The sequence below is a fragment of the Hylobates moloch genome, unplaced genomic scaffold (assembly GCF_009828535.3).
Source record: "Hylobates moloch isolate HMO894 unplaced genomic scaffold, HMol_V3 SCAFFOLD_10, whole genome shotgun sequence".
Taxonomy (NCBI): domain Eukaryota; kingdom Metazoa; phylum Chordata; class Mammalia; order Primates; family Hylobatidae; genus Hylobates; species Hylobates moloch.
Genome location: NW_026652285.1, coordinates 11665070 through 11687838, shown reverse-complemented (window position 1 = coordinate 11687838; position 22769 = coordinate 11665070). Strand labels below are relative to the sequence as shown.

Genomic DNA, 22769 nt, shown 5'->3' with positions numbered 1-22769 from the left:
TTTTGGTGGGGGGGTGGTGAGATAAAAAAAAAAACAAAACTATGTAAAGGTTGGTGTATTAGTCTGTTCTCACGCTGCTGATAGAAACATACCCGAGACTGGGCAATTTACGAAAGAAAGAGGTTTAATGGACTTACAGTTCCACATGGCTGGGGAGGCCTCGCAATCACGGTGGAAGACAAGGAGGAGCAAGTCACATCTTACGTAAACAGCAGCAGGCAAACACACAGAATTTGTGTAGAGGGACTCCTCTCTTTAAAACCATCAGATCTCCTGAGACTTATTCAGTTTCATGAGAATAGCACAGGAAAGACTTACCCCCTTGATTCAGTTACCTCCCACTGGGTGCCTCCCACAACATGTGGGAATCCAAGATGAGATTTGGGTGGGGACACAGCCAAACCATATCAGTTGGTGAGTAAAAAATACCCTATGCAAATATATATTAATATTAATAATGATGCAGTGTAATAGTGGGAAGAACAAGGGCTTTGGGATTGTTGCCTTGAGTAAGTTGTTTCACTTCAGACCCTCAGCTTCCTCATCTGTAAAATGAAGATTTCATATACTTTACAGGGTTGTATGTGACATGGTGTATACCAAACCCTAGCATAGTGCCACCCATATGGTAGGTATCCAGTCAATGGTAGCTATTATTAATAACCTGATCAGCTGGCTGATTGATACGACCTTGTAACTACACTTGGCAAAACAACAAACAATACACAACAATGAAAACAACAAACACCACCATCATCAAACACTTTGTGTGGTCCTCCTCATTCCCCTAAAGATGACTCTTAGCTTCCCAGTGTGCTTGAAGCTCACCAAATGCTGCTAGCAAAATGGAGGTGCAGCCAGATGGAGCTGGTTTCCTCCTCTGAGAGTCCCTCTTTGCCTATTTGGTGCCATGAGGAATTCCTGTCAGCTAACTGTGAAGGTGGCCCATTGCACCCTAGAGGCTGTTGTGTATACCTCCTTGCCCTGTTGTGTGCTCAGAATAGGTAAAGGCTTCATGTGCCAGAGAAGTAAGGAAGACACATAGTTGGAAAAAAGTACCTCAGCCCTCTGTTCAAGCTGCTAACTGACTTTTATGCTGGTTCTGATTTCTGTAGTCAGCTTGATCTTTCTGCCACTTTCCCAAGCAACTTTCAGCTATGTGGGTGGTATTCATTCAACAGGTGTTTATCAAGCCCTATTATGTGTCTGACATTATTTTAGGTTGCAGCTAAGACAGACAAGATCTCTGCTCTCATGGAGTTTACATTCTAGTGGGGAGAGATGTTAACTTAGATACAAATAAACAAGCTAACTTAAGATAGCGATAAGTTTAGTGAATTCATAAAGTATTGTGAGTGACAGGTGGCTGTTTATGCCATCTGAGAAAGGGACTTTAGAGCTTAGAACTGAATGACTGAGAAGACTGCCATGCTATCTGAAGTCACATTCCAAACAGAGAAAACCGCAAGGGCACAAGCCCTGAGATGTCACATCTGAGGGCTAGAAAGCTAGCCAGTGAACTGGGACATAGAGAATTAAGGGGAAATGTGTAGTAGATGAAGTCAGAGAGGTATGTCACAAGGTGGGGGTCCACAGATCACACTCAGCCCACAGTATTTTTGATATTTCACTAAAAAACAATCCTGACTTGCAATTTCTCTTAAGTTAAAAAAAAAATTGGGGCCGGGTGTGGTGGCTCACGCCTGTAATCCCAGCACTTTGGGAGGCTGAGGCAAGTGATCACAAGGTCAGGAGATGAGACCATCCTGGTTAACATGGTGAAACCCTGTCTCTACTAAAAATACAAAAAAATTAGCCAGGCGTGGTGGCAGGCGCCTGTAGTCCCAGCTACTCGGGAGGCTGAGGCAGAATGGCGTGAACCCGGCAGGCGGAGGTTGCAGTGAGCTGAGATCGCGCCACTGCATGACAGAGCGAGACTCACTATGCCAGGCCATTATTCCTGAATAATAATTGCTTTCAAAGTAGAGCAGTTATGCTCTCCTGTCCCCTTCCACGCCACTTTAATGGGGCTTACTGTCATCAGTTTGTAAGTAGTAGACATTTGAATTAGCAATCCCTGAGTACCATGTGGGCTTAATAAGGGCTTGGATTTCTCCCCCCCACCCGCCCCAGTGTGATAGAAGCACATAATGGTTTTAAATGATAGAGTGACTTGATCTAAAATTTTAAGATCATTCTGTCTACTTTGTGAGAATAGATTGTGATGAGGGTAGGCGGACAGGCAACAATGAATGGGATGTTGGTGGCTAGGGCCAGTGGAGAAAGAAGTGGACAGATTTTAGGCATATTTTAGAGGTGGAATGGACAGGACTTAACTAGTGCATTAGATTTGAGGGAAAGGAAAGAGAATGAATGATGGCCCCTAGGGTTTGCCTTGAGCATCTGGGTGGGTAGTGGTGCCATTTACTGAGACAAGTTCTCAGTAAACCTGAGAACAGGTTTGAGAAGAAAATCAAAGCTCAGTTTGAGAGTTATTATGTTTTGGACACCTATTAAACCTTGAAGTGGAATGTTAGGTAGGTACTTAGCTAAGCCAGAAGCTTAGGAGGAAGGCCAAGGTTGGAGATATAAATTGGGAATCTTCACTACATAGGTGATATTTAAACCCATAGGAAGGGATGACATCACTGAGGGAGGAAATGTAGATATAAAATTGAATGCGAGGAGTTCTGGGATTTTTTTTCCCCCGTTCAAACTTTTTTTTTTTCTTTTGAGAGATGGAGTCTTGCTTTGTCGCCCAGGCTGGGGTGCACTGGTGCGATCTCAGCTCACTGCAACCTCTGACTCCCAGGTTCAAGCGATTCTCCCACCTCGGCTTCCCAAGTAGCTGGGACTACAGGTGTGCACTGCCATGCCCAGCTAATTTTTGTGTTCATTTATTTACTTATTTTTAGTATAGATGGGGTTTCACTATATGTTGGCCAGGCTGATCTCAAACTCCTGACCTCAGGTGATCCACCTGCCTTGGTCTCCCAAAGTGCTGGGATTAACAGGCGTGAGCCACCCAGCCCGGCCCTTGTTCAAATTTAAATCTTCTATACTCCTGGTATTATACAGGCTAATGGACTATTAGTTTGAAAAAGCAACCTAAGGTTATCTATCTAGTCATCATTCCTATGAATATTTACTCAAACCCCCGGCACAACATCTAGCCAAACAGCTAGCCAATTGGTGCTTGACAGGAAATACACTATTTCCATTAAGACCTTCCATTCTGTGTTCATCAGAATGAGTCCATGTCTTGCTGGACTCTCACCATACCCCTGTGAGGAATTACATATCTTCATTTTATAGTGGAGCAAACTAAGGCTCAGAGACATGACTTGGCCAAGCTCATTAACCATTAAAAAGTAGAGTGGAAACTTGAATGCAGGTCTTCTGTTCCACGGTTCTTTGCATTACTACACACTAATCTAGTGACTGTTACTATTAAAGATTTTAGGCCTAAATTATATTTTCTCCTGCAATTTTAATTCCATAGCCTATTTTGTCCCCTGGTGTGTAAAAAGCAGTCATTACTTCTATCAATAAATGAAAATTTTAAGGCACTGGACATATATACATTTGAAGGCTAGTTGGATCAGCATTTTTTTTTCTTCCAAGTTAGGGGTATTGATTTAAATTGATAAGTGAAGTTGGGTGAGAGGATACCTTTATAGCCTTTACACTTCTATATTGTGATGACGGCTGAATTAGGGGGCATTCTAAAAAGAGAAGTGACTGGAAAGAGTCCTTGGGACCAATTGTTACAGTTTAGGAACAATGATGGTATTCAGTCAAATGCCAAAATCTATTTGACTTATCTCAGAGAAGGTATAATAATGGAGCTTTCCAATGTATAAGCGGATCAGGAAAGATACACTAGCTCCTATAGCTGCTTCCACTGACCTCAAATTCAACAAGGACTCATTGAGCACTGATTATGGTCAGGGCCCCATTTCTACTGCTCTGGAATACAGACCATTGAGAATCAGATTTTGAGGGCTTTTTGGCCTTCCTAAAAGCCCAACGGGGGTTCACATGAGTAGTAACCACACCTGGCACTTCTTAAGCACTTCTTTGACTGTGTTACAATTAAGGACTCAATCTACAAGGATAAATTGTTAACTTAGAAAGTTCAAATTCCTTAGAGCTTGGCATTCAAGGTCCTCCACATGTTCCTAATCTACCTTTTCAATCATAATTCCCACTGTTGCCTGGAGTGAACCCTCTGCTCTATTTAAATTGGATGCTTACTACCTCCTGAGCATGTTTATCTTTTCACCTGGATACCTTACTCTTTGGATCTATGCTGTTCTTTATAGTAGCCACTAGTCACATATGGCTATTGAGTACTTGAAGTGTGGCCAATCTAAACTGAGATGTGCTGTTAGATACACCTAGATTTCAAAAATGTGGTAAAAATAACCAATCTTTAAATATTAATCACATATTGGAACATTAATATTCTGGACATAGGTGAAATAAAACACATTAAAACTTTTCACTTCTTTTTACTTTGGCTACTAGAAAATGTAAAATTTTCTTTTTTTACTTTTTTATTTTTTTACTTTTTGAGACAGGGTCACACTCTGTCACCCATGTGGGAGTGCAGTGGCACAATCACAGCTCACTGCAACCTCCACCTTCCCTGGCACAGGTGATCCTCCCACCTCAGCATCCCAAGCAGCTGGGACTACAGGTGAATGCCACCACGCCCGGATAATTTGTTTGTATTTTTTGTAGAGATGGGGTTTTGCCACGTTGCCCAGGCTGGTCTTGAACTTCTAAGCTCAAGTGATCCACCTGCCTCGGATTCCCAAAGTGCTAGGATTATAGGCATGAGCCACCACACCCAGTCGCATTGTATCTTTAGTGGAAAGTACTCCACTAGATTGTTGGCCAAGGCAGTACTGGGCCCACCATTCAAACTCATATTTGTACTTTCTTGCTAGAGTAATAGTGATGAATGAAGGGAAAATTCTGAGTAACATTGGGTTCACACATTTGAGGCAAGCAAGCCGTGTCTCATCAAATAGAAGCTGCTATCACTGATCAGCTAGCAGCTCAAGGAGGAAGACTGCCACAGGCAGCAGGACAATTGTTAATAACAATTTGTGGTACACAGCAACTGTTCAATAAGTGTTAGATAACTCCTTTTAGGCAGTGACACTAAATACAAACAAAATCTTGAATCCCATAATTATCCCTCCTGTTTTTCCGACCTGGGCCGGTTCACCCCTCCTTAGGCAACCTGGTGGTCCCCCGCTCCTGGGAGGTCACCATATTGATGCCGAACTTAGTGCGGACACCCGATCGGCATAGCGCACTACAGCCCAGAACTCCTGGACTCAAGCGATCCTCCAGCCTCAGCCTCCCGAGCAGCTGGGACTACAGGCACGCGTCACCGTGCCCGGCTCCCTCCTGTTTTTCTTCTTCCACTTCTAGTCACTAAAATTTAGCTATTCTGGCCGGGTGTGGTGGCTCACGCCTGTAATCCCAGCACTTTGGGAGGCCGAGGTGGGCAGATCACGAGGTCAGGAGATCGAGACCATCCTGGCTAACACGGTGAAACCCCATCTCTACTAAAAAATACAAAAAATTAGCCTGGCGTGGTGGCGGGTGCCTGTAGTCCCAGCTACTCAGGAGGCTGAAGCAGGAGAATGGCGTGAAACCTGAGAGGCGGAGCTTGCAGTGAGCCGTGTTTGCGCCACTGCACTCCAGCGTGGGTGACAGAGCGAGACTCCGTCTCAAAACAAACAAAAAAAACAAACAACAAAAAAAATTTAGCTATTCCTATGAAATTCTTTCACTTCTATTCCTTTTCTCCCAATCCACAGCTAATCAGTCTTGTCACTTTGCTTTTGAAAATATAGTTTTCAAATAGCTCCTAGCTTCCTTCTACCCTCCATGTTCATTCCATTCTATATACTGTTAATAATGTCCCATGATATTTCTTTGCAGATGTAATTATTCGCTCAAAACCTCCATTTTCATATGAACTTCATTAAAAATTTTCACTTAGCATTCAAGGCTTTTCAAACCTTATCTCTTGGTACTCCTCTCCATAAAAAAGGAATTTAGGGAAACTAGATTGAGTTAATATATGTAAAGCACTTAGAACCATGCCTGGCCCATGCTAAGGAATATATAGGTCTTAGCTATTATTATTATTGCTCACTTTTATTTGAATCTGCTGTATGCATTTCTACTCCAGAACACTGCTAATTCCCTTTTCCTATTTGAGTACCTCAATCTCCAAAGGAAGGAGTGATTTAAACTATCAATGACCAGCAAGAGCCAATTGTTACTGCTGGAAAGACAACTTAAATATTCTTTCCACACTAGATAGCACCCGCAAACAAGGAACCCTAATTTACCACCAAATAACAAAATTTAAGGCTGGATGAAATTAATAAAAGATAATATTTCCTTCATTCAAGAAACAGCAAATTTATTGAATGTGTTATTTAAAGAAAAAGAAAAACCTGAAAAACATAAATGGGTTCTGGATTTAGGGCAGTTACTCTCTAACCCTGGCATATATTAGAATAACCTGGAAGATTAAAAAACACAGTTGCCTGGGCCCAATCCCAGATTTATTGAAGGGTAAGGCCTCAGACACTTGAATTTATTTTAATGCTTCATAGGTGATTCTCATGTGCAACCACATCTGATCATCATTGGTCTAGTCAAGAGAAACTTTGGTTTAGGGAGGCTGATCATGTTTGGCATATAGTTTTCTCATGTTTTTCAAATAAAGCATACTAAGAGAACTGATTAACCTACAATGACTTATGTTTATGAAGTGTTCTAAAAAACCAAACAAAAACCAAAGAAACAAGAAAACAAACCTTTTCAACTTGATGTAGGGTTCAGAAGATACATACATTCCAAATACCACAGTGAGCATTCATCTGAAAGTTTGCCGGTTGGTCTATTAATTAAAAAAATTCAAAACAGAATACAGATTTAACTATGTACAATATTTACAATTTACAGGTTTTACAACGAAATTATACAGTTAAGTCTGTCGTGGAAAAGTTGGCATTTTGGTATATAACACTTCAGAAATTTCAAAAACAACTTTACCTCAAAAACATTTTACACAAATTTTCCAAAGTGCTGTAGCTCACTGGCTCATTTTATCTCAACAATCCAGTTTAGCAATCCAGGTACCCAAATCTTTAGGCATGAAGTAACCGATATACTACTGAGAGACAGCACTTTTTATACAATAGCTGGGGCTGTTAGAAACCTTGGGTCTTTAAAACCCTATAACAATGCCCCTTTCACCCTCCAATCCTGAGACAACAAATCCTGCAGTTCCCCCTCATCATCGCTGTCAGCATTCTCTTCTTCCTTTTTCTGCAGTTCTTTTATGGTCAGGATTTCTTTAAGTTTATTTTTTATTTCATCCTGGCGATTCCGTAGCTTTTCCACCCGTCGGTAACACTCTATCTGCTCATCGATCTCCCCAATCTGGCGGTCCAACCGTCCCTCCTCATCCTCTTCGGCAACTATGGCTTCGGAAATAGTGTTGACCTGCCTCATGGCTTTTTGGAATTCGTCCCACTCTTTGTCCATCTGATCTTTTGGGGCATCGACCTTTCGTACCCTTGCATCTACCTCAGGGTCGTCAAAAAAACCTTCCGGTAACGCTTCCGCGGTGTTTTCTCTCCTTTCCACCACTTTTTCATGTATTTCTGCTTTCTCAATTGACCCTGAATGAGGAATTATGGGGGCCTTGGGAGGATTAGTACTAAAGAAATCGTCTGGCAGCACACTACTTGTTACCTCCCGCGAAGAGGAAACTGAGTGCTCCTTGCCCTGTGGGTCGGAGAGCGGCTTGCTGGCGTCCCCCCTTTTTCTTTCTCCATCTCCTTCCTCCTCCTCTTCCTCCTCCTCCTCATCTTCATAATCGGGGAGTAAACTGAGTCCTGAAGGCTTACTGGGAGTCGCTCTAATGAACTCCTTTCCTATTTTGTCAAAGTTGGTGCGCAACGCAGATGTGGAGGGCTGTACCTGAGGCACCAAGGTGGCCTTCGCTCTCTTGACATCTCGCTCGTCTGCGTCCGGCGCTTTCCTTTTGACGGACTGAGGCGCTGAACTGGCGGACGAACCCTGGCTGGCTTCCTTCGCGCCTTTCAGCTCGGCCACTTTCTCTCGGTGCTGCTTTCCCAGGACGTGAGTCTGCCACAGGAGCTCGCTCTTAACCGGAGTGTTACACAGGGCACAACTCAGCTGCCCCAAACGGTTGTACTTCGCGAATGGAGATTCTATCCGTTTCCGATTGGTGCTCAGACGCTGCTTCTCCTTCATTAACCGCCGCAATTCTTCCTGATTTACCACTCGCTTCCCTGCCGGAGTCCGAGCGGAGGCGGAGGACGCCATCTTGGCGACCAGACCCAAAGCGATTCTGGTTTCCGTCGGGCGAGGCATGATAACATCACTTCCTGTAAGGTCGATGATTGGCCGAGGCTCAAGAGAGCGTGGCGTCGCATTGCCGTTTTTGCTCAGAATCGCGACTAAGGCTTTTTTTTTTTTTTTTTTTCCTCTGAACGATTAGGCTATGGCTGCGATAAAGGCTGTGAACTCCAAGGCTGAGGTGGCGCGGGCCCAGGCAGCTTTGGCCGTCAATATATGCGCCGCCCGAGGGCTGCAGGATGTGCTGCGGACCAACTTGGGTCCTAAAGGCACCATGAAAATGTGAGACGGCGGTTGGAGCGGCCGGCCATTAGGCGGCTGGGGGCCTGTTGGTGTCCTGGGGCCTTCTGAGGCAGGCGTCCGCGGAGCGCTGTGGATGTTCTTGCGAGCTTGATTTCCCTCATTCTCATCCCTGCTCTGAGGGTATTTCTCGCCTAGTGCAGGTGGAGGAGAAAAGCCTCCCCTAGTAGAGGGCCCCAGGAGTGAAGCTGTGGCGATTCCGCGACCCCCAACTTGTCGTCAAGGTTCATATGCAGTTAGAAAGTCAGTTAATTTAGTGTCTCATTGGAAACAAAGCATTTAACTCCTCTGCTCTTTAAGACTGTATACCCTTGGTCCATAAATTCAACAAGTAGTTTTGTTTTTTGTATGGCAATGTATTGTAGTGGAGAGGACACAGGCTTTGGAGCCAGGAAGGCATGGAGTCAAATCCAAGTTCTACTTGAATACCCCGTGTCTATGGTTGTTCGTATCTATTCATCTTTTCAGTATATATTAAGCAACCTTTTCTATAGACAAGAGTGAGGAAAAGAGACCAGTGAGGGCAAAAAGGTATAAGAGGAGAGACACAACCTCATAGTAATTAGCAAAATAATATTAATGGTAAAATAAGTCACTGAGGTACTAGTTGCTGGGACACAGAAATGATCAAGATACAGTTTCTGTTCTTAAGGAGATGTGGTAGAGACGGATGTGGTGGAGTAGGATGTGCTAATTATATATAGATGCATATGATTATGCTGAGAAAAGGGACTAATTGATGGCAGAAGGAAAAGCATTTTAAGTAACATGTTTGATCAGAGTCTTGAAAGAAGAATAAGACTTCACTAGTTGGAAGAGGGAGTAAAGGCCTGGGCAAAGTAATTTCAGGAATAAGAAAGACCAATGGTGCAAATCCAACAGAAACAAAACAAAACATGGTGTATTAAGGGAACCAGAAGATTTGCTTGTGGGAAAGTAGATGAGGCAGGGAAGATTTGGGAAAGGTCAAGTATGTCATTGCTGTGTTTGGATTTTAACTTGAAAATGATGGAAAATACAAAAATCACTGGAGGACTTTTGATCAGGGAACTGACTGAATCACATTGCCTTTTAGAAAGAAAAATGTGTGGAGGGTATATTTAAGTTTGGAGATATCTGGATGCCATCCAAAGTAGAGATGATAGCAGTGGAGATGGAGAGAAGGGGGCAGATTCAAGAAATATTTAGGTAGTAGAATTGATAGAACTTGGTGATCTAATAAATGCAGGGATGAGGGAAACTAAGTTAAGTGACTGAATGAATGAAAACATTCACCAAAATAAAAACCTGCAGGAAATTTGCGAATTTGTGCTTTGTAGACTTCCAAGTATTCTTTGACCAAACCACTGTTCGTAACGCATCAAGTGCTTTTATCTTTAAACCTGTAAGTGGTCCATTTGGAATGAAATCACCATAAGCTGTCCATCTGGGGAGAAATGATTCTGTGAGCTGCAAATGGTGGTAATTACCATGGCATATTCCCATGGTACAGTGGAAGTTTTCCAAGCCCAGTTCTCTCTATTAAGGATAATGGAGTGGCAAGCACTGGGAGTGCCTTCCTACCACATGAAGTTAATATCATTCTTCTCTGAACAGGCTTGTTTCTGGTGCAGGTGACATCAAACTCACCAAAGATGGCAATGTGCTGCTCCATGAGATGGTGAGCTGATGCTGCTGACTTTAATAAACCTTAATAAGCCTTAATTAGAAGCATAGTAGAACTTGTGTATCTTTAAGCCAAGGCTGTGAGCTAAATACTGCAGTCTTGAGATATGCTGAAGACTGTTGAATTAGACCTCAATAAAAAAATTTTTTTGGCCGGGTGTGGTAGCTCACTCCTGTAATCCCAACACTTTGGGAGGCTGAGGTGGCCAAATTGCTTGAGCCCAGGAGTTCAAGACCAGGCTGGGCAACATGGTGAAAACCGTCTCTACAAAAAAGAAAAAAAAAATTTTGCTCAGTGTGGTGGCATGCGCCTGTAGTCCCAGCTACTCTGGAGGCTGAGGTGAGAGGATCACTTGAGCCCAGGAGGCCAAGGCTGCAGTGAACTGAGATCGTGCCACTGCACTCCAGCCTGGGTGACAGAGTGAAACCCTGTCTCAAAAAAAAAAAAAAAATAGTTTTTTTTTTTGGCTGTTTCCAAGTCTTTGTATACTTATACATACTTTGTATACTTAGGCATACTTATAAATCAATAATATCTTTTAAGGGCACTTCCTTATGTTCTTTGTAATTATGGAAAAATAAAAATATCCTTTGCAAGTTTAATAGATGTACTCATTTTGAGATTGAATGATTTAATCTTATTTTAGAAATGTCATTGCATTCTGAAGCAAAGACTTTTATGAAATGTTCAGACCTCATTACCTGTCACTTTTAAAATTTTGGACTTGACATTTAGGTATTGATAATACAAAACTTATAAACTTGTAGAATGAAGTTTATTTCATTTTTTAATTTTGCTACTGACCCCTAGGTTATCTTGTTTTTGGTGACCTACTTCCTTATCTCATCCTCCCTTTTTAAATCTGTTGCTTGCTTTTTCCAGCAAATTCAACATCCAACAGCTTCCTTGATAGCAAAAATAGCAACAGCTCAGGATGACGTCACAGGAGATGGTACTACTTCAAATGTTCTAATTATTGGAGAGTTATTAAAACAAGCTGATCTGTACATTTCTGAGGTATTAGAATTTCACAGAGTTTATATGTTATTTTGAATGGCAAGTTATTTTTTAACTAATAAAATGGTTGAGTTTTAGACAGTTAATTTTGTTTTAATTAATTAATTAATTAATTTTGAGATGGAGTCTCACTGTGTCGCCCAGGCTGGAGTGCAGTGGCAGAATCTCGGCTCACTGCAACCTCCGCCTCCCAGGTTCAATCAATTCTCCTGCTTCAGCTTCCCGAGTAGCTGGGATTACAGGCATGCGCCACCATGCCCGGCTAATGTTTGTATTTTTATTAGAGACAGGGTATCACCATCATGGCCAGCCTGGTCTTGAGCTCCTGACCTCAGGTGATCCACCTGCCTCGGCCTCCCAGAGTGCTGGGATTACAGGCATGAGCCACCGTGCCTGGCCTAGACAGTTAATTTTAATTAAGATATTCTTGAACAATTATAAATGGAAATAATAATGAACTTTGTTGGCCAAAATAATGCCTTTTATTGGAATTATATACCTCTTTTAAAAATGAAATATTTAACGGACCTAAAAAAGTAAAAAATTACCCATGTATCCACGGGTAATTAAGAAAGAAAACACCATAGATAAAGTTGAAACCAAATTATGCACCTTTATGAAACAACCGGAGAAAAATTATTGAAGGTTTTCCTTATTGTGAATTTACCTTCCTTTCTAGTTGCATTTTTCTTTATAAATCATCTGCTTCAGCCAGACTCTTCCATTCACTGGCCTCTGAAAACATCATATACATTTCTACCTTTCTCTAAGTATCTCTTTTTTCCGTATCTGAATTTTTTTCTCTCTTTCAGGGACCACTTCAGCAAAGAATAACCTGGTCAAAATGATTCTCTGTGTTTCATTTAGTATTGGGAATTTTCTATTAATTCAGTACTTGCAACTTAGGATGCTTTTGTCTGTAAACAACTTGACTAAAACTCACTTGAACAATAAGGAAATGATTATCTCCCATAATAGAAAATTGAGAGATAAGGCAGGCTGTCAGGTTGTGTGATAACAAAATTCAGTCATCAAGTACACAGGTTCTTTGTCTCTCAGCTCTTCCGCTCACAGTGTTGTTTCATCCTAAGAGTATTTCCATCTTGAAAGTAAGAGGCCAGGTGTGGTGGCTCACGCCTGTAATCCTAGCACTTTGGGAGGCCGAGGCGGGTGGATCACCTGAGGTCGGGAGTTCGAGACCAGCCTGACCAACATGGACAAACCCTGTCTTTGCTAAAAATAAAAAAATAGCCAGGTGTGGTGGCACACGCCTGTAATCCCAGCTACTCAGGAGGCTGAGACAGGAGAATTGCTTGAACCTGGGAGGCGGAGATTGCGGTGAGCCAAGATTGTGCCATAATACTCTAGCCTGGGCAACAAGAGTGAAACTCCATCTCAAAAAAAAAAAAAAAAAAAAGGAAAGAAAAGAAAAAGTAAGACTGGCTGGGCACAGTGGCTCACGCTTGTAATCCCAGCACTTTGGGAGGCTGAGGCAGGAGGATCACTTCAGCCCAGGAATTTGAGACCAGCCTGGGCAACATAGTGAGACCCTGTCTTTAGAAATAATAAAAAAAATTAGGCTTGGTGGCATGCTGCATGTGGTCCTGGCTACTTGGGAGGCTGAGGCAGGAGGATTGCCTGAACCCAGGAGGTGGAGGCCGCAGTAAGCCATGATTGCACCAGTGCAATCATGGGTGACAGAGTGAGACCCAGTCTCTAAAAGGAAGAGAGAGAGAGAAGAGAGAGGAGAGAGAGGACAGAGGAGAGAGAAGAAAGACTGTCAGAGGAAATTAGGCAGAGGGCAAGATAAAGCCATTCAGGAGGCTTTTCTTTAGTATGATTGGGCCAACTTTAGTATTATGTCCATCCCAAGCCAGTAACAGTTTTTATGGGAATTGACTTAGACTAATCAGGATCCACTCCTTGAGCTGGTGGTAAGATCAGCTTTCTCCAAAGCACAAGTGGGAGAGGGAAACCTAAACTGAATTAGAGTTGGGTTAGGAAGAAAGGAGTTTGGCAAGGGTGAGATGCTAACAGACATTATGAAACTCTGTGGCCCTACAGTGATAGAGCTGGGCACGGTATATGATAGAATCACTGAGGCTGGAGGGACATCCTAAACTAGCCTGACGTAGTGAGGAAGAACTCTCTGGAGGAAGTAAGGCCTGGCCTAAATCTTCAGGATGAGGAGGAGTGAACCAGACAAAAGGGCAAGGGGTGAGGAGAATGGCTTTCCGGGCAGAAGGAACAACATAAGCAAAGCCACAGAGAAGACAGGCAACATGGTGTTGTATGAAGCTACAAGCATTTTGGTGTTGCTGGAATTTCAAGTGATGTGAACAGTGGTGGAGAAGAGGCTGGAGAGGGAAGTGGGAGCCAGATCAGAGAGCATGTAGTATGCTAACCAAGAAGCTTAGATTTCATCCAGTGGTATTACAGACCAAACATAGAAACACACTAATGACTGATATGGTTAGGTTGGCATTTTAGGTATTTGGGGGATGGTTTTAAGGGAGTCTAGACCAGAGGTTTTCATGGTAGTCTGGATGAGAGATTGTCTTGAAGACATTTTTGAAAATGGTTAATAACATAGGCTCTAAAGTCAGGTCTCATGGGTTTAAACAACTGGTTTCACTTCTTATTATCTTGGTGATCTAAGGCAAATTACATTATCCCTTTAAGCCTCGGTCTTCTCATCTGTGAAATAGGAAAAATAATAATACCCACTTCATAATGTGGCTAGAGAATTAAATAACTCGTGTAGAACTCTTAGTCATGTCTAGCACAAATACTCAATGTCAACTTTTAAAGATTATTAAGGATTGATGTAAAGAAAAGAAGTAAGGGAATGAATTAGACCAAGTGCTAGCTTTCACAAGGTTTGTGTATTATTTTATGGAACAAAAAATACTATTAAAATATTTTGTCATAATTTTAGACCTATAGAAAAGTTGCAAGCATACTACAAAGAATTCCTGTATACTTTTTACCCAGATTCTGCAAGTATTTTCATTTCTCTCATTCCCTGCCTACCCTGTTCTCTTCCTTAGTATCAGTGTACATATTCTTTTCTAAACTGTATGTTGCAGACGTGATCTAAATATTTCAGTGTATATTTCTTAAAACCAGGGAATTATATAATTGCAGTATAGTTATAAAAACCAGGAAATTAATAACATTAACACATTGATACATTACTGTTATCTAGTCTGCATTCTATTCAAATTTCACCACTTGTATTAATAGTGTTCTTTATAGAAAAAAAAGATCTAAGTGCATGCATTGCACTCAGTTGTGTTCCTTTAGTTTCCTTTAAGCTAGACTAGTTCCTGAGCTGCCTTTTATGCTTCATGATATTGCTACTTTTAAGGAGTACCAGCCATTTATTTTGTAGAAAGTCCCTCAGTGTGGATTTGCCTATTTCCTCAATTAAACTTAGATTACAGATTGTTGGCCGGAATACCACAGAAGTGTTGTATTCTACTGAATGCATCATATCAGCAGGCATGTGATGTCTATCTCATTATTGTGATGTTAACTTTGATCACTTGGTGAAGTGGTAGACACCACAGTGTTCTGTCTACCACTTTTCCCCAATTCAGTGGTGGTTCTTTTCCTCTGCATTGAAAGGAATCTTTTTATATGTGTCCATTCAGAAGGGCACCACATAACAACGATGTAGTCATAATTTTTGGAAATAAAAAGGACTTTTGTAATTTTTTATACTAGACTTGAAGCTTTACTGCTAAGTTTGAGATTATTTCAAGTATGAAGCACTAAAATGACTTTTATAAATTAGGTACACTTATATTTCATGGCATTAATGTGATTAACTTTTTTTGGACATAATAATCAGACAGGTTGGTTTCTTTTACATTGGATGACTTATTTCTTAATTTATAATTTTATGTTGATGTAACAGGGCCTGCACCCTAGAATAATAGCTGAAGGATTTGAAGCTGCAAAGATAAAAGCACTTGAAGTTTTGGAGGAAGTTAAAGTGACAAAGGAGATGAAAAGAAAAATCCTCTTAGATGTAGCTAGAACATCATTACAAACCAAAGTTCATGCTGAATTGGCTGATGTGTTAACAGAGGTATGTTATTAAACTTTTGCACTCAGAACAAATATAGCCTGATGCATGGTGATATTTTTCTTTTTTCTGTAAGATAATCAAGTATTTCATGTGGTTTTTTGGACATAAAATATGGAAGACAGACAATTATTGTATAGGCCTAACTGTAGATTACATTTGACTGGTCAGAACAGTATTTGTAATTTTCAGAAGTATCATACTAGGCGTTTTTAAAAATGTGGCTTGAAAGTTGGGAGAGGTTTGGCTGCCTGCAGATCATCTCTTGTGGAAGCTCTTGAATAGTATACTGGTCTTTTTAAACCTAGAGGTCCATATTCTATTATGTGAGGTGACACACAAGATAGTTGTTTTAGCAGTGTACCTTGTAGATAAGGTTACCAATGTAATGAAATGTGATATGATATATTAATATATTAATATTCACATATTGGAAATGTATGTTTAGTTTATTTCTTTTATTAATTTTTTTGAGACAGAGTCTTAACTCTGTCACTCAGGCTGGAGTGCAGTGTCGTGATCTCAGCTCACTGTAACCCCCATCTCCCAGGTTCAAATGATTCTCCTACCTCAGCCTCCCGAGTAGCTGGGATTACAGGCGTGTGCCACTACGCCTGGCTAATTTCTGTATTTTTAGTAGAGATGGGGTCTCACTATGTTACCAAAGCTTGTCTTGAACTCCTGACCTCAAATGATCCACCCGCCTTGGGCTTCCAAAGTGCTAGGATTACAGGCCTGAAGTCACCACATCTGGCCAGTGTTTTGTTTATTTCTAAAGGTAGAATATATGTTATATAGGCTGGGCACGGTGGCTCATGCTTGTAATCCCAGCACTTTAGGAGGCCGAGGTGGGGAGACAACCTGAGGTCAGGAGTTTGAGACCAGCCTGGCCAACATGGTGAAATCCCGTCTCTACTCAAAATACAAAAGTTAGCTGGGCATGGTAGCAGGCACCTGTAATCCCAGCTACTTGGGAGGCTAAGGCAGGAGAATCACTCTGGGAGGGAGGGAGAGGTTGCAGTGAGCTGAGATCATGCCACTGCACTCTAGCCTGGGTGACAGAGTGAAACTTTGTCTCAAAAAAAAATATATATATATATATATTTTATATAAAGACAAGATTGGCTAGATATTTTGGGAAGGCTTTTATCAGGTGGCAATTATTTGATATCATTATTGTTTTTCAGCTTTGTAATTTCTGAAACTTGAATATATTTGTTTACCAGGAAGAATGATAAATTCTTAGGAAACAAATTCACAGGACATTGACATACAAAGCAGAATACTATCTTAATAATTTACTTTGAGAACTACAAATGCCAAATGTACTGGAATACTTGAGTTGTTTCTGGTCGATTCTCCTTACCGTTAAAAAAAACAACTTGGGAAATCAGATTAAGATCAGACAATTTCTTGATGAGCAGAGTCAGAAGAAAGGCTCTGCTGTGTTTTCTGCTATTAGAGTACTTAAATGGCCCCAAATCTTCATGCTGCTAGGGCACCCATTCTGTTTTAGAGTTACAGAAACAGTGATATTCTCACTGTCCAATGGCCTTTGTCCTATTTGTTATTTGCCTCTAAAATAAAATATTATGTTAACCTCAGGCAAAGTTTTCTAAGATACGGTTTTTTTCCTGCTTTATGTATATTTTAGGGTAGTTATAACTTAGCTCTTAATTTCTGCAGTTATTCATTATTTTTATATCATTTTCTGAGCTAAGCAATAAGACGTGTTGTGCTATGCTTCTTAAATTGTATATCCCTGGTCATACCTGACAGAATAAATGAGACGTATCTTTCTGGAGTGTCAATTTTACTTTACAATATTGGGGGAAAACATTATTTTTACATTGCGATAAACATATAATGGGATGACATGGAAACTTTTCACGATAAAACATGAGACTTTAACATTTCCTGTTATTATAGCCAGCAAATTGGAGCTATTACCTTAGATTACCTTTCCTTCTTTTCCATTAAGGTGTCCTTTGGTGGAAAAGTTTGGATAGTCTTGGTATGATAGAAAGAGTAGTCGCTGGGCAGTTAAGGAGCCCTGAATTCTAGTCCTGGCCCTGTTACTAGCTGTTAGATCTTATTTAAAAACTGTGACTTCTTAAGGTCTTATCTCAGTTGCCTTATCTGTAAAATAAAAGGTTTGGACCTAATGATCTCTGAAGTTTCTTTAGACTCTAAAGTGTCTGTTGGCATTGGCTATTGTTAACGTCCATAGTAAAGTGGCACATATTGGTCTTGCCCTAGGTTTTGAATCCTGAAGGCTTTTATCTCCTTAGTCTGGTGATAGATTTTTTGGGCCCTTGGTTTATTTTAGTAGTCCAAATAACTTAACTGTTCTCATTCATTTCTCTTTCAGGCTGTGGTGGATTCTGTTTTGGCTGTTAGAAGACCAGGTTACCCTATTGATCTCTTCATGGGAGAAATAATGGAGATGAAGCATAAATTAGGAACAGATACAAAGTAAATTACATAAGCTTTGACAACATATGGGTTCTAGAATTTTTTAAAGATATTCTTTCATTAAATTCATTACTTACTTTTATTCAACATAAATATATTCACTCAACATATATTAAGTCACTGCTCTAGGTAATGGGAATGAGAGTAAACAGAACAGAATTTCTTTCCCCAAGAAGCTTATGTTTCTAATTGAAATAGAAATAAAATCATGTGTGTGATTTTATAGTGGACAGGGAAGACTACTCTGATAAGAACCTAGAGAGCTAAGAGGTCTCTGAAGAAACAAGGGAGCTAGCCATGTGCACATCTGAAACAAGAGGGTTCTAAGCAGAAGGAATGACCTCTGAAAAGGTCCTGAGGCAGAAGTGTGACTAGGTTGTTACAGTGTGCCTGGAGCACAGGGAGAGGAGGTGAGGCAAAAGGGACCAGATTATGGAGTACCATGTTGATTTTGGATTTACTCTTTTAAAACTTTGTATTATAGAAAATTGTGAACATATATAGAGAGAACAGAATAGGGAACTTCCACACACCTGTTAGCTGTCTTTATCAATTTCCAACATATGAAGCAATCTTATTTCAACCATACCCTTCCCTCTTTCCCCCTCCCACCCAGGATTGTTTTGAAGCAAATCCAGACATCATATACCACCTGTAAATATCATGTAATCCATAAAATACAACCCCCCTGCTTTTACCTAATATATCCACAAAACATAATACCTTAAAAATGAATAACTCATTAATACTATCACATTTCCAGTTTATAGTCTAATTTGTCTAACAGTTGTCTCAGATTTTTTTCAATTTTGTTTGGATTAAGATCTACACACAGTCTGTATACTGCACTTAGGTGATAACTCTTTTAAGTCTCTGTTAATTTGTTAATTTGTAGGTTCTTTCTTCCTCTCATTGTTTTTCACCTTGATAATTATTTTGCAAAAGTCTGATTGTCTTGAAGAGTTTTTGTGGGAAGATTTTTGATTACTCATGCAAATTTCTTCTTTTTTTTTTTTTTTTGAGATGGAGTCTCACTCTGTCCCCCAGGCTGGAGTGCAATGGCGTGATCTTGGCTCACTGCAACCTCTGCCTACTGGGTTCAAGTGATTCCCCTGCCTCAGCCTCCTGAGTAGCTGGGACTACAGGTGTGCGGCACCACGCCTGGCTAATTTTTTGTATTTTAGTAGAGACGGGGTTTCACCATGTTGGTCAGGCTGGTCTCGAACTCCTGACCTTGTGATCCACCCGCCTCGGCCTTCCAAAGTGCTGGGATTACAGGCGTGAGCCACTGCTCCCGGCCCCACTCATGCAATTTTCTTAATGGCTATAGGACTAGTTAGGTTTTCTACTTTTTTTTTGAATCATTTTGGTAAGTAATGTTTTCTTAGAAATTTGTCCATTTTGTTTAACTCTGAAATTTTTGGTATAAAATGTTCATAAATATCCTTATTGGCATAAAATTTTTATAAGGATCCTGTTTGCAGGATCTGTAATGGTATCACCATTTATTTCTGGTGTTATTTATGGCTTCCTTTCCTTTTTTTGATAATTTTTTCCCAGAGGTTTGTTTTTGTTTCACAGTGTCTTTCTCTTTATTATTTAATTTACTTTTTTGGAATTTTGTGGGGACTTTTTTGCTGCTTCTGTTTTATTGTGATAGCTACTTAGGTTATTAATTTTCAGTCTCCTGCTTTTGAATACAGTACTTAAGACCTTAAATTTTTCTCGAAGTACTATTCAACTGCATCCTTCAAGTTTTGATATGTAATCTTATAATTTTTATTCAGTTTAAAATATTTTCTAATTTCAACTAGAAGTGTGTTTCTTAACATGGGGAAATTTTAGTTATCTTATTACTGATACCTAGCTTAATTACATTATGGTCAGAGAATATGTTCTATGAGATTTTTGCTCCTTTGAAATTTGTTGACACTTGCTTTATGGCTCAGTGTATAGTCAGCTTTTGTTATGTTAATGTTTCATGTACTTGAATGTATGCTGCAGTTGGTAGGTACAATTTTATATACATGTCCATCAAGATCAAGGTATCCTGTTAATCCTGTTGTTCAGAACTTCTATATCCTTATTGATGTTTTGACTGCTTATTCTGTCAATTACTGAGTGAAATGTATAAATATCTTTCAATATTATTGTGTACCTGTTTATATTTTACTTTAGTTTTGAGAGTTTTGCTTTATGTATCTTGAGACAATCTTTTCAGATGCATAGTTTTTAAACTGTTACATATTTCCTGGTGCATTGAACTTTTGTACTGATATGAAGTGACTTTTTTCTAGTAATGTCTTTAAAAGTATAATTTATCTGATATTGATAATTATATTTAAAAAATCTTTACATGTTAAAGCTGTTGTACCAGCTAGCTAGCTTCCTTCTTTCCTTCCTTTCTTTCCCTTCCTCCCTCCCTCCCTCCCTTCCTTCTTCCCTACCTCCCTTTCCTTTCCTTTCTTTCTTTCTTTCTTTTTTTTTTTTTTTTTTTTTTGAGACGGAGTCTTGCTCTGTCACCCAGGCTGGAGTGCGGTGGCCCGATCTTGGCTCACTGCAAGCTCCGCCTCCCGGGTTCACGCCATTCTCCTGCCTCAGCCTCTCCGAGTAGCTGGAACTACAGGCGCCCGCCACCACGCCCGGCTAATTTTTTGTATTTTTAGTAGAGACGGGGTTTCACTGTGGTCTCGATCTCCTGACCTCGTGATCCGCCCGCCTCGGCCTCCCAAAGTGCTGGGATTATAAGCGTGAGCCACCGCGCCCGGCCTCTTTTTTTTTTTTTTTTGAGATGGTGTTTCGCTCTTGTTGCATAGGCTGGAGTGCAATGGTGTGATCTCGGCTCACCGCAACCTCTGCCTCCCAGATTCAAGCGATTCTTCTGCCTCAGCCTCCCTAGTAGCTGGGATTATAGGCATGCGCCACCATGCCCAGCTAATTTTATGTATTTTTTTAGTAGAGATGGGGTTTCTCCATGTTGGTCCGGCTAGTCTTGAACTCCCAACCTCAGGTGATCCGCCCACCTCTGCCTCCCAAAGTGCTGGGATTGTAGGCATGAGCCACCATGCCCGGCCTTTTCTTTTCTTTTCCTTTTCTCTTCTCTTCTCTCGTCATGTCTTGTCTTGTCTTGTCTTTTCCTTTCCCTTCCCTTCCCTTCGCTTCCCTTCCCTTCCCTTCCCTTCCCTTCCCTCGCCTCCCCTCCCCTCCCCTCCCCTCCCCTTCTCTTCCTTTCCTTTCTTTTTTTTTCTGAGACAGGGTCTTGCTCTGTCACCCAGGCTAGAGGGCAGTGGTGCAATTACAGCTCACTGCAGCCTTGTCCCACCTGGGCTCAAGTGATCCTCCCACCTTAGCCTCTTGAGTAGCTGGGACCACAGATATGCGCCACCATGTCTGGCTAATTTTTGTATTTTTTGTCAAGACAGGGTTTTGCCATATTGCCCAGGCTGGTCTCAAATTCCTGAGCTGAAGGGATCCACCCGCCTGGCCTCCCAAAGTGCTGTGATTATAGAACAGAATGAGCCACCATGCCAGGTCCATCCAGTTTTTTTTTTTTTTTTTTTTTTTTTTTTTGAGATGGAGTTTCACTCTTGTGACCCAGGCTGGAGTGCAATGACATGATCTTTGCTCACTGCAATCTCTGCCTCCTGGGTTCAAGTGATTCCCCTGCCTTAGCCTCCCAAGTAGCTGGTATTGCAGGCATGTGCCACCACATTCAGCTAATTTTGTATTTTTAGTAGAGATGGGGTTTCACCATGTTGGTCAGGCTGGTCTCAAACTCCTGACCTCAAGTGATCCACCCTCCTTGGCCTCCCAAAGTGCTGGGATTACAGACATGAGCCACTGTGCCTGGCCCAGTTTTCTTTTAATTAGTATTTGCCTGTCATATCTTTCTGTATGTTTTCACTTTCAGTCTTTCTCTCTTTACATGATTTTTTGTGTCATATAGGTAGATTAAAATATTAAATCTGATAATCTTTATTAACAGGAGCATTTAATCCTTTATATTTAATACAGTTATGGATATATTTGATTTAAAATTTACCATCTTAACAGTGGACTTTGGGGACCCCGGGGGGAAGGGTGGGAGGAGGATGAGGCATAAAAGACTACACACTGGGTACAATGTGTAGGCATAAAAGACTACACTGCTTGGGTGATGGGTGCACTGAAATCTAAGAAATCACCACTGAAGAACTTAGTCATGTAGCCAAACACCACCTGTTCCCCAGAAAGCTATTACAATAAAAAAAAGCAAGTTAAAAAGTTTGCCATCTTGTTTTATACTTTCTACTTATCCTTACTTATTTTTCTTTTTTTTTTTTTGAGACGGAGTGTCACTCTGTCACCAGGCTGGAGTGCAGTGGCTTCATCTCGGCTCACTGCAACTTCTGCCTCCCGGGTTCAAGTGATTCCCTCAGCCTTCCGAGTAGCTGCGACTACAGGCGTGCACCACCACACCCATCTAATTTTTTGTATTTTAGTACAGACATAGTTTCACCATGTTGGCCAGGCTGGTTTTGAACTCCTGACGTCAAGCAATCCACCTACCTCAGCCTCCCAAAGTGCTGGGATTACAGGTGTGAGCCATCACGCCCAGCCATCTGTGTAGCTTTTTGCATCTCAGCCTTCCATTTGGGATTGCTTTTCTTTTGCCTAAAGTTCATCCTGTAGATTTTCCTTAGTGATAGTTTGTTGGAGGCATACTTTCAATTTTTCTTTGCCTGAAAATGCCTTTATCTTTATTCTTTGATACTTTCATTGTGTGTTTACTAGGTTGGCAGTTAGTTTCTT

At 40.9% G+C, this 22769-nt stretch overlaps 3 protein-coding genes across 8 annotated transcripts in view; 1 reads left to right on the top strand and 2 right to left on the bottom strand.

Annotated features, from left to right (window-relative positions):
• The window catches only part of LIG3 (DNA ligase 3), a 45446-nt gene extending 38533 nt beyond the window's left edge, over nt 1-6913 (bottom strand). Inside the window, exon 1 of the mRNA XM_058446027.1 lies at nt 6855-6913. Within this exon, the coding sequence (XP_058302010.1) occupies nt 6855-6913 (59 nt within the window). The remainder of the gene's footprint in view (nt 1-6854) is intronic.
• Nucleotides 6914-7252: 339 nt separating this feature from the next.
• On the bottom strand, nt 7253-8421 carry ZNF830 (zinc finger protein 830). Its single transcript, XM_032162965.2, has one exon. It carries the CDS (start codon nt 8392-8394, stop codon nt 7276-7278), a length of 1119 nt encoding a protein of 372 aa, XP_032018856.1. The 5' UTR covers nt 8395-8421; the 3' UTR covers nt 7253-7275.
• Nucleotides 8422-8500: 79 nt separating this feature from the next.
• The window catches only part of CCT6B (chaperonin containing TCP1 subunit 6B), a 208650-nt gene continuing 194381 nt past the window's right edge, over nt 8501-22769 (top strand). For 4 of the 6 annotated variants that reach the window (XR_009215267.1, XR_009215269.1, XM_058445555.1 and 1 more), the window contains exons 1-5: nt 8566-8709; nt 10324-10387; nt 11276-11410; nt 15333-15506; nt 17875-17978. Coding sequence is in view for 3 of the 6 variants with exons in the window: in XM_058445555.1 (XP_058301538.1) it covers nt 8573-8709; nt 10324-10387; nt 11276-11410; nt 15333-15506; nt 17875-17978 (614 nt within the window). In the remaining 3 variants the exon portion in view is untranslated. Of the gene's footprint in view, nt 8851-10323; nt 10388-11275; nt 11411-15332; nt 15507-17874; nt 17979-22769 lie in introns of all 6 variants that reach the window. The other 2 variants (XM_032162964.2, XR_009215268.1) reach the window with 2 other exon arrangements.

Coding starts and splice junctions, on each gene's coding strand:
- ZNF830 (XM_032162965.2), bottom strand. CDS start 8,394: ATGGCGTCCTCCGCCTCCGCTCGGACTCCGGCAGGGAAGCGAGTGGTA.